The sequence below is a fragment of the Hyperoodon ampullatus genome (assembly GCF_949752795.1).
Source record: "Hyperoodon ampullatus genome assembly, chromosome: 1".
NCBI lineage: Eukaryota > Metazoa > Chordata > Mammalia > Artiodactyla > Ziphiidae > Hyperoodon > Hyperoodon ampullatus.
The window spans coordinates 44750867-44762904 of NC_136914.1; the positions used below are offsets into that span (position 1 = coordinate 44750867).

At 34.2% G+C, this 12038-nt stretch overlaps 1 protein-coding gene across 2 annotated transcripts in view; it reads left to right on the top strand.

Moving 5' to 3' along the window:
* The window catches only part of CFAP299 (cilia and flagella associated protein 299), a gene marked incomplete at both ends in the record, with an annotated part of 622955 nt that overhangs the window by 262898 nt on the left and 348019 nt on the right, over positions 1-12038 (top strand). The window contains one exon of one of the 2 annotated variants that reach the window (XM_079705346.1): positions 9050-9100. The exons of the other annotated variant lie outside the window; for it this stretch is intronic. Within the exon in view, the coding sequence (XP_079561472.1) occupies positions 9050-9100 (51 nt within the window). The remainder of the gene's footprint in view (positions 1-9049; positions 9101-12038) is intronic. 2 annotated transcript variants of the gene reach the window in all.

The following is a 12038-nucleotide window of genomic DNA, read 5'->3' on the forward strand; positions in this document are numbered from 1 at the left end:
TTGTGTGTAGTTGTAGTATAAGTATTTCATTTCTGTGGCTTTTCACTGTATAATAACACAATTTATTTTTCTATTTTACTGTTATGGACTGTGGATTGTTTACAATTTGGGACTGCTAAGAATGATGGTGCTATGAACATTCTTGCACATGCCTTTGTGTGCATATGTGCATGAATATTTCTATTTCTATTGAGTATATACTTATAAATGAAATTGTCAGGTCATAAGTTATATATATGTTTAGCTTTAGTAGATAATGCCAAACACTTTCCAAAGTGATTGAGCCAATTTACATTCCCAGCAATCATGTATGAGAGTCCCTATTGCCTCGTTCTCATTAACATTCATTTATTTTAATTTTTGATTTTAGAAATTCTAATAAGTGTGTGATGTTATCTTATTGTGGTTTAAATTTGCATTTCTCTGATTATTGATGAGGTCTTCCAAATGTTCATTGGTCATTTGGATATCCTCTTCCGAGAAGTGTCTGTTCAAGACTCTTCCATTTTTCTACTGTATTTTTTTGCCTTTTTCTAATTGATTTAAGGCATTTTCCATATATTCAGGATAAAAAGTCTTTGTTGATTGTTTGTGCTGGAAATATCTTCTCCCACTCCGTACCTTGACTTTTTGCTCTCTTAATGAAAGTTCCTAGTTTTAATGTAGTTTAATTTATTAATCATTTCCTTTATGGCTAGAGCTTTTTTTATTTATCCTGTTTAAGATATCTGTGCTATTCCAAGATCATAAATATATATTCCTATGTTATCTGCTAGTAGTTTTATTGCTTAATGTTTACGTTAGATGTATATTTTACCTGCAATTACTTTTTCAAATATGGTGTGAAGTAGAGGTCAAGTTCCACTGAGATACCTATTGTACATCCTAACAAAGACACCAAGCAGGCATAGATATAAAAATTTGAATTTCCAAATGGAGGTCTGCATTGAAGTTAAAGTTTTAGGAGTGTTCAGTGTGCAAGATGCTGCTTAAAGTTATGAGATTGATTGCTATTGCTAGAGAAATGAGCATAGATTGAGAAGAAGCCTGAAGACAGAGCCCAGGGGCATGCCAACACGTCACCTAAAATTACATTCAGTACTCTGCTACATGTTAGTGTGGAGTACAGCATACTAACATAGGGCAGAGTATACTATAGATTCTGGCCATCTGGATACCACCTTCAGTAGTGCATCCCATGATTGTATTGGCTTATGCCACAGTCAAGGCAGAACATAAACTTAGTTCAATGTTATGGCAAGCCAGAATGTCATATTTTTTAATATGAATTGTTAAGCCAAATGCTTCATTCTGCACTAATGGAGTTAATTAGTTGGCATATAAAAGCAACAATTTATATTTTTTTCTTGAGCATTTTATGAGGTTTTCATGTTATTCGGCTTATTTGTCTCAACCTATCAGAATATTTTGGAATTCTAAATAATTAATCCAACATGTTAGCTATCTGTCATACATACAGACATTCAACATTTATAGATTTGATAAGCAAGGGACTAATAGGGAATATTGGATATTATAGGATCATATCTTGAAATCTTTGCTACACTAGAAACCTTCCTCCTCTAGCTGACATTGCTCCCAATCTCAAACCTTGTTTGAGCAAAACTGTTCAACTATGTCTAACTTACTGTCATCCAGATCATATTTCCTCAGCTTTTCTAGGAAGGAAATCTTGAGAGAAGCCATCTTTGTTTGAATTCTCACTTCAGGTAGTCTTGAGTGGGGCACCTAATGCTGAAATCTTGCCTACATTCTTGTCAAAGTAAATTACTTCCAGTGGCAATTTATTTCACCTCTGCAAAAAGGAATATCCACAAGATGGTATGATGCATGCCCAAATGTCACATTTGGCCTCCAGCCACCTCCAACAGTGTGAAAGTAAAAACTGTGCAGAGTAGCTTTTATTCAGCCAAATTCACAAAGAAAAAGTCCCTGAGCGTGCATTCATTTCAGTTGCAACATTTACGAAGTGCCTGTTTTATGCAATGCACTGTTTTAGATGTTATGAAGAGTGTAACATGAATTATGGATTCCTGCCATCACACCATATACCTAATTTAGAGGTCTGTCACTTATATTGCTAGTGAGTCCACAGCTCTGTAATTTTCTTCATTTTCCACGTAATTTGCTCCCAGATCATTTCCTGTGATATCATTGTTTCTTTGAGACACCTCTTCGTTACAAGGTGCTTTTCTAAGTTCTTTCTAGCAGTGACAGTATTTGACTCTTTACAGCCACATGCCTAATATTCCTATCCTGTGAACCACCTTTGATTCTCTACTGTCATACAGAGTGTTGGTAATGAGAAACAAGGACACTGAGTCTTTTAGAGGTTAAGTCATGTAGTTTGTGGCCAGCGGGGTCTAGAAAATAAATGCCCTCATGACCAGTTTTATTCTTTTTTCACTAGTCCACAAAGTGGGACTTCAGAATTGCAGAGGCACTGAATTTAAGGACCCTTATTAACAATAAATACAGACTCAAAACTCTCTTGGGTGTACCTCATGTCCATGTTGTTGTGAATTTCATGTAAAATGAGGTACTGCCACTCCTGATCTTGCAAGCTACTACTGTTACACTCCTAGGAAATCTTTGAGGTCTGAAACTTGTGTTTAGATTACAAGGGATCATTTATTCTTGAAACGTTTACAGTAGTGTTTTTATAAGGCATGTGACCAAATCATAATATGTGCCTTTAGTGATGAAGGAATAAAGGTTGTTTATTATCAGTTGGAAACTTGGATGTTATACACTTGAAATTGGGATACAAAACAAAACAAAAAGCTAAAGATGACCAGATCTCAAAGAGAAAAATTAGTAACCCATGAATAATAAACAGAGAAAATATTTTTAAAAGGTAGGGTGTCAGAATACCTCTGAGATCAGTTTAACATATATGATCCGCACTTATATATAGCTGATTACCTAAATTCAAACTGACCATGGCCACCGTATGGGAGCAGTACTTTTGAAAGAATGAGCTGTACTAAAACAGTTTCTGCTGTATATTAGGCACAAATATGCTTTCCTTCCATGTTAGGCATGCAGAACTTTTTCCCACCTGTTTATTTTTCCTTAAACAAACATATTATCTGATATAACTAGTCCAAAGAAAATTTTCTCTTCCTCTATGTGAATGAACTCCCCTCTTACCCTTTTGCTAATTCCTGGAGTTCTGATGTAGTTCAGGATCTTATATTACATCCATGTCACTTTTTGGAATCACTTCAGTGGTATAGTGACTTGAATTATTTTCAAGTATTTAATCAGCTTCTGTTTGTCGGTTTTCTCCTTTGACAGTGTAAATTTATTTTCCAAATGCAAATGTATGATAATACAGACTGGCCTCCCTGTGCTGTTGAGGTTTGAAACAAAAAATAAGCTTTTGTCTTAAAGTCTTTTATAGCTGCAAAAAGTGGCAAAATTAAGACTGCTTCATCAAGTCTGTACTGTAGCTCTCATGACAGTTATTAAATACTGTGGCTGTTTATTTTCTTTTCATCATTGAAAAATTAAGATGTTTTTCCATGGGAATGGACAGCTCCTAAAGGAATGGTTATGGGTTTCCAAAATATAAGGAAGAAGTTTTCTAATAAATGAATTTAGACTTATTCTGTGATTAAAAAAAATAATAGGTGCTGGATTCAGGTTTTAGATTTATAGTTGAGCTCTGATATTTACTAGTTTGAGCACTTTGGGAAAAATGATATGCCCTTTCTGTACCTCAGTTTCCTCAGTTATGGAATAAGGATGATAGTGGCTCTCAGTCATTAGATTATGGAATGCTTTAAATGAGATAGAGTGTGTGATGTGCTTAGTGAGTGCTCAATAAATATTAGTTATTATTAAGATTTACACACAAGATTATTATATAAAGTAGTGACCTTCCCAGAGGGTTGAAGAATGGCATCACTAGGAAAGATTTATAAGGTTCAGTTACCTTTTGTATACAGGTGATGAAATTGAGACTCAGAGGTGACAGGTTATTATAGCTAACTTAATTACCTGAAAAGGTAAATTGAAGAGGTTAAGCTTTTAATCTCACTGTTTTATCATACAGCATTATTTAAAGTGGAAATTTGTGCTAGTATAACTTAACTTATGCCTAAGTTTTGAGTTTATCCGATTTGGGTACTTAAACTTTTTCATTTGATGAAATTTTCTTAATGGAAAATATACCATAGTTTGTGCATTTTGAGATGTAAGTGGTATGAGTAAATAAACAATAAATACTGTTGGAGTTTGTGGACATTATATATGATTTCTCTGTTCCTTACCTAAATTTGGATTTGATTTAGAGAAGATCCTAAAATCAGACAGAATGGGAAAATGATATTGATCTTCAAACAGATAAATAAATATATATTGAATGGGTGGCTTAGGATGAAAGCAAATGGGCTTGCCATTGCTATTCTTTTTCTCAGGATAGATTTTGGAGCAACTAGCCTAAAGGGAAAGTTCGCTCTACAGAGTGGAGTTTTCGTTTACCTAGGATCACTACACCACTTCACAGTTACAGCTTTTTTAGCTCTACCTAGTTGAGAGAAGCAAGGATTACTAACTTGTCCATTTCTGTAGGGAGGAGTAAGAGGTAGAACAGGCAGTTTTCTTAAAAATCAAGAGGTTCCAAGTAAGTGTAGATGAGGAGAATGCAGGGATGAAACACTAGATGCAGGCCTGTTAAAGTTGGACTACCTGGCAAGAATGTTGGCAGTCACTGCAGTTGTGTAAGATTATCATTATCCTAAAGGCTCTAGCTTAAGAAATAACCTAATGAAATAAAAAACATATATGTAAACATGGAAAGGAAGAATCAAAGAATCAATAGTGGATGATGATGTCTTTTTTTTCAAAGTTCAAGAGAACTAAATGAAAAATTGTTGAAACTACTAAGTGAGAAGACCAAATATCAGATCTTTGCCTTCTGCCAGAGAATTCCAGGATAAAAATTTAAATATAAAAAGTAATTAATCATTAGATTTAGGTTGATGAGAGACAAATCCAGCAGCCCTGGTGACTAACCTCTTTTCCTCTCTTGGTTGCTTAGCAGAGAACTGGCTCAGAAAGTGTAAGTTAGTTCAACAGAAGAACAGTCACTGGGGTCCAGAGGCAACACCTTTCTAACAGGGCCATCCCCTGATGAGGAGGTTTCTACTGATACAGATCCCATAGATTTCCCTGACCCTTAGCCTTACAAATATGTGGGGTGTTACTGATGCGAACTTCCTCTCTGCTGGAACATTGGCCGTGTGCACATGGTTATGAGCAGTGGATGATGAGAGTTGAGGGCTGGGAATGTTGTGTGTTCTACTGCTTCTCTGCTTGTCAGTTTTCTCTTGATAACTCCCATGTTCTATCTGCACTGTAAAGTGTTGGTGGTGTTTGCCCATGACTGGCAACTAGGAAGCAAAGAGGGACAACCATGTTTCAAGGTGAACACAGGAAAACAATAAATAATCAAAGTATGAGTCGTACAAAAGTATGAATTGCACATCACATCAGAAAGGCAGAATGGGTAGATGTCAGTGACCTTGGATTGGATGTGTCCCACGAGGCCAGTGTGATACCAGGAGGAAAAATTTAACCCTGGGAGGATCAAAAAGAGAACAGGGAGTAGGAGAATTCTGAGCCATCAGAATATTTTTCTCAGAAAAAGTGTGTTTAAAGTAACTGAGTTTATTTTACACTGGCACAATTACATATTTTTCCACCAGTTGAAATGGGGACTCACGAGGTAAGTTCAGTTATACAGAAAAAAAACTTAAAGCTCTATTTTTCATGGCTGAGTTATGTAAAATTCATACCTCAATGAAAAGAGAAATTGTTATTTGTATCCTACTTGAGGTCATGTTAAGATAATTTACTCATATTTTAAAAGTGGGAGTTAGATGATTTTCATTGAAGAGATACTTCTGTACAAATATATTCTCTTTTGATCAACATTTACTTTTCGACCAAATGCTTAATAAGTATGTCTGTGACTTTATTTTCCAAGGGTAAAAAGTGGCCTAATGGGAGAAGAAAAATACCAAAATGATTTTCCTAATGTGTTTCCATAATAATAATTTTTCCTTAAACATAAAAGAAGTTACACTAATACATCTAACTCTAGATACAGACTGGAAAACTGAAAAACTAGATTATATAGCCAAGAGGAAATAACATTATGAAATACTCCTACTGATTTACTACATTACCTTTTAAATAAAAGAAATAGAAATAAATGTTAGGAATGTTCTTTCAAGAATAGTTTTTGCTTGTGGTATTTCATTCTGGCTCTAAACATAACCTACAAATGAAATGAAAAGAGGACATTTATTTGTTTTTATAGAAAACCAAAAACAGTTTGTTTTGTCACCTACTTGATAACGCTTCATTATGCCAACTTTCTTTTTTTGTTTTTGAATCTTTTTCTTGAGAAATAATTTTAAACTATAGAAAAGACACAAGAATAATATAGACAGCATCTGTATACATTTTACCCAGATTCACCTATTGTTACCTATCATTTTTAAGGACACTTTTCAAAATTTTAATATATTGAGTACTTAAACAAAAGTTAGTCATGCTGCATTGTTTTGTGTGTTTCATGGGCAACATCCCTGCTTCCAGGGAAGGACAGCTCTAGCCAGTCCACACAAGTCCTCTTAGGGCAACAGGAGCCAAATTGCCTTTCTTTTGTAATTCTAGGAGGGGCCACTCCACCTATTGAAAGAAAAGTCAGTGAAGCTCCCAACTATTCTACCTAATGAATAAATTAAAAAACAATAAATAAATAAATGTGTTAGCAAGTAAATAAGTCTTAACAATAGCTATAAATTTTAAAAGTGAAAGTCCCATTTTCCAATCTCACTACTCCTTCTGCAACTAACAGTATCTGGTAAATCTTTCCAGAAAAATTCTATGGATGTACAAAGAGGTATGGCCATCACTATAGAAATAGGTATAAGTATAAGATAGGTATAAGATGTTATGGAAAAACCCAAACTAACTTTTTGGCAAACCCAGTAGTTATATATAGAATTATAAATACACTTGTAAGTGGAATTACAGATATAGATTTAGAAATCCTTTTCCATATATAGTCTAATGAGATTATACTGTATATACTCTTCTGCAGCTGGCTCTTTCCACGTAGCAATATATGTGAATTAGCTTGTGATATTAGGTCATATAGATCTACCTCAATCTTTTTAAAAGCTGCATAATATTTAATTGTGTGTATATGCCATAATTTTTTAATCCATACTACAAATGATAGTATTTAATTTTTTTTTCTTTTTACCTTTTGCTGTTACAGAACTAACAAATATCCTTATCTTAACTGAGTTTCTGTAAAATAAACTTGTAGCAGGGTATTTGTGCATTTAAATTGTGATAATAATTGTTAAATAATTTTGATAATGGTTATTTGTTATTTCTTGTGTTTGGAACACAATATGCATTCAAAAATATTTGTAGAAGGAAGGGAGGGAAGGAGGTAGAAAGGGAGGGAAAGAAGTAAAGAAGACTAGTCTCTTGGGGACAGTTTCCTTTACCTAAGTGAAGAAGAAGAGGGACCTTTCAGACAAGATTATGATTGCCTTTACTTACAAGTTTTCTACTATGCTTTATATCTTTGTATTTGCATACTTTTAAAATATTATGTAATTTTTATATCTTTCAGAGGCCAGCTTGACTCTTACTTCCTCAGAAAGCATATAAGAAATAGAATGTTAAATATTTTTATTGTATGGTCCTGTAATACCCTAAACTTCTTCATCACACTTGCATTTTCCTTCAATGTCAGTCTCCTTAGATCAGAAGCAAGAAGCTCCATAAGGATCGAGACCGTGTCTGTCTTGTTTGTCAGTGTATTCTCTACATGAGGATGTCTAGGTGTTCAGCATTTGTTAAAAGCAATAAAGGTGGCGGGGAGGAAAGAATTAGAGAGAGGGAGACAGAGAGATAGGGAGAAGTAGACACAGAGAGAGAAAAATAGAGAGAGAGAAAGAAAAGAAGGAAGGGAAAGAGTGATGGAGGGAGAGAGGAGAGGAGGGAGATGAAAAGGTTGATGATGCCAGGAGTTAGAGCTGTAAATATGGGAGAAATAGGTAAAAATGAATGGTAAGAAAGAAAAAAAACTCACAGATATAAGAATCTCAGTATTTTCTGACTAGAATCAGGAAACACTGGGACATTTTTCAGCAAACCAGAGGAGTTGACCATAGCTTGGTTTCTGACTGCAGAGTGAAAGCTATGAGTGTTGGAAGGTCCAGAACGAGAAGGATTGTTTGGAGGACTTGTTTTTCCATAAAGTGGTGCAAAGAGAACTGGGAAAGGTAACACTGTAAAGGTGAAATATCTGCTTTCTATTCCTAACGCTGTGGGAACAGGAATATAATTATGATCATGAATCCATCATAGAGGGACCACTTGAAAATTGCCCTGGACTCAAAGCTCATGTAACATAAGAGTATGAAGGTTATATGAGGTAGTTTTGCTTATTTTTATTTTAGATTAGAATGTAATGTAGTGGAGACATTTATAAAACATTTCCTAGCTAAAATTTCTTTTTGAATCTACTACATTATAATTATATAACTCTTTATCTATATTTCTATATGTCTCTATATACATACAAAATATAATTATAATGCATAGAGACATTCACATTCACAAATGAACCATCTTAAATTTAATATCATTCATAAGTGTTGTTAAACCTAAAAAATTAGGAAGTAGATTATTCAATTTATAAGCTTCTTGCTTTTTCTGTTTCACTCTCCTTTTTTGGGCCATATGTCTGTTTTCACCAACAATGGAAAGTGGGTTCTTGAAAGGAAAGTAAATGAAATATTTAAATGATTAATAACAGGTTGCATATTTTTTATTCATTTTACTTATCAATATTCTCATATTATCAATATGCCTGATTGATGACTGATACCAACAATAACAGAAAGTGGGATTCAAATTATACTCTAATAGGACCATTTGTTAACCTATGGAACGTGCCTCATTTGGATTTCCTCTCAATTTATTGGAGTTAAATCAACAGGAGGCTGATGCTGCTTATACCTTGAAGAAGCAACTGGCAGAAAGTAGTGCTTGTGGAAAAGTTTCCTTTACAAGTTAGAAAAACATTTTGCCTTCATCCTACATATACTACACTCCAAGTTCTACTGCTACCGTTTTCCAGATTACTCACTGGCTTGATGAATGGCAGTTACAAGTAGTGCTTTTATTGCAATACACAGATGTTGTTGTTTTCCACAATTTTCATGAAGTAAATGGAGGGCTTTCATATAGAAAAACTCATTTTGGATGTAATAAAAGAACCTAGATTTCTACTTTTTAAAGATCCATACAACTCCTACATTTTTATTCTTATTTTGTAAAGAAAGTTTATTTAAAGAACCTGTCTTTCTTGGCATTGATAGAAAGCAGGTGTTACCTAATGGGATGAAGCCAGGAGGTTTAATGAGGAATAATAGAGAGTTAGAATAATCATGCTGAGGGTCAGAAAAGGGTTAGAATTCTTATATACAACTGAGTAAAGCTAACAGTGTGTGTGTGTGTGTGTGTGTGTGTGCATCTGTGGGCATATATGCAGAAAGAAAGAGAGAGAGGTTGAGAGGGAGTGGATGATTAAAAGGAGGTGAAAATAAGGAAATGTTGTGTGAAAATATTTCATGATAAAATTTAATTCTACAAATGATTTGGGATTACTTACATTTAAGTTTATTTCAATTGTTTGAGGTTCACAAAGTGTGTGAGACTTTTAAATTAGGGCTTATAACTCAATATAAAGAAATCTAGGGATGAATTTCTTGGAAAAGTTTCTGAGGGCTTTTTGTATGACTCTACTATTTGCTATTTGAGCACTTTACTATATCCAGAAACTTAAGGTTGTTTTTTGGGGAAAAAAAGTTTACATTTTGTTAAATAACATGACTTTATAAATCAGTAGGACTCTTGCCTTGTCTATAATTATTTATACTAACAAAATTTTATAGTGAAATCTGAATAATATTCATAGTTATTACTTTCTCCCCATATGTCCCCTTCCTCCACACATGCATGGCCCTCCCCATTATCAATATCCCTCAACAGAGTGGTTCATTTGTTACAATTGATGAACCTCATTGACACACTGTGATCACCCAAAGTCCATACTTTGCATTATAGTTAACTCTTGGTGGTGTGCATTCTATGGGTTTCTAAAAATCCTCTGTTCTCTGCCTCTCCATCACTCCCCACTGTCCCCCAGCCTCTGGCAACTACTGATCTTTATATACTGTCTCCATAGTTTTGCCTCTTCCAGAATGTCATAGAGTTGGTATTATATAGTATGTAGCCTTTTCAGATTGGCTTTTTTCACTTAACAATATGCATTTAAGTTTCTTCCACATCTTTTCATGGCTTGATAGCTCATTTCTTTTTAGTACGGACTAATATCCCACAGGTCATTTATCCATTTACCTACTGGAGGATATCTCTGTTGCTTCCAAGTTTTAGTAGTTGTGAATAAAGCTGCTGCAAGCATCTGTGTGAAGGTTTTTCTGTGGATGTAAGCATTCAGTTCTTTGGGTAAATATCAAGGAGTGGTCTGATGATTTTTTAATGGTGCTTTGAATGTTTACAACTTTCCCTGTCTTTTGTTTATATGGCATTAGTGAAATTTTTTATAATTTCTATTTTATGTATAACAGTATGTTTTGGTAACTTTTCAGTGGTACCTAGCCCCCTATATATTTGCCTGTTTGTATGCTACATTCTGTGACTTTTGGTGACCATATCCCTGTGCCCACAAGTGGATTTTTGTCTGGTAAAATAATGATTTTGTTTTAATAGTTCATAAATGACCCTCAAAATGATAAAGTGAAAAGAAGCCAAAAATTCTAAATGTCTTTGAACAAACCAAATGCATTTTAGTAGTTATTTCCTTCTTTGAATCATATCCAGCCAACATTTTACCCATGGGAAGTTTCTTGAAACTTTACAAAAGGCAGAATAATACTCATTGATATCTGTGGATTTTCATGTAATTTGCATATTTATTTAATCTTTATATTTTATGAGATAGTTCTAATTTATTAATTGAAGAGATTTCAGTTCCCCTTTGTAGTGCCTCTTTCTGATCACATTAACTTCTTTAATTTAATAGAAGCTCTAATAAAAATAAATAACATCATCAAGATGCAGAGGGAAATGAGCGTCTGCTCTCTGTTCACAGAAGACATTACACTGGTTTCATGGGAATGAGTACCCCTGAATTCATCTGAACCCCCAGTCCACCCCAACTGGACATAGTGACGAAGTAGTAAAAAGATGCACATTTAAAGAAAAGAGAGCAATTTTTTTCCAGCTTTATTGAGATATAATTGACAAATAAAAATCATATCTATTTAAATGTAAAATATGATGATTTGAGCTACATATATATTATGAAATCATTAACACAATCAAGCTAATTACCATGTCCATCACCTCACATACATTTTTTGATGAGAGCACAAGATCTATTACCATAGCAAATTTCAAGTGTACTATACAGTATTGTTAACTATAGTCATCATGCTGTACATTAGATCCCCAGAATCTATTCATCTTATAACTATTTGTCTTATACTCTATGACTAATATCTCCCCATTCCTCTCTCACTCCCGCACTCCACAGCCCCTAGCAACCACGATTCTACTCTTTGCTTCTCTGAGTCTGGCTATTTTAATTAGGATTTCACATATAGCTGAGATCATACAGTACTTGTTTTTCTGTGTCTGGTTCATTTCTTTTAGTGTAATGTTCCCAGGGTTCATCCTTATTTTTGCACATGGCAGAATTTCCTTCTATTTTATGGCTTAATAATATTTCATAATTATAATTTTATGGCTGAATAATATATATATTTATATATACTGCATTCCCATCAGCAGCGTAGAAGAGTTCCCTTTTCTCCATATCCTCTCCAACACTTATCTCTTAACTTTTTGATAATAGCCATATGAAGAGGGGTGAGGTGATATCTTTTGTG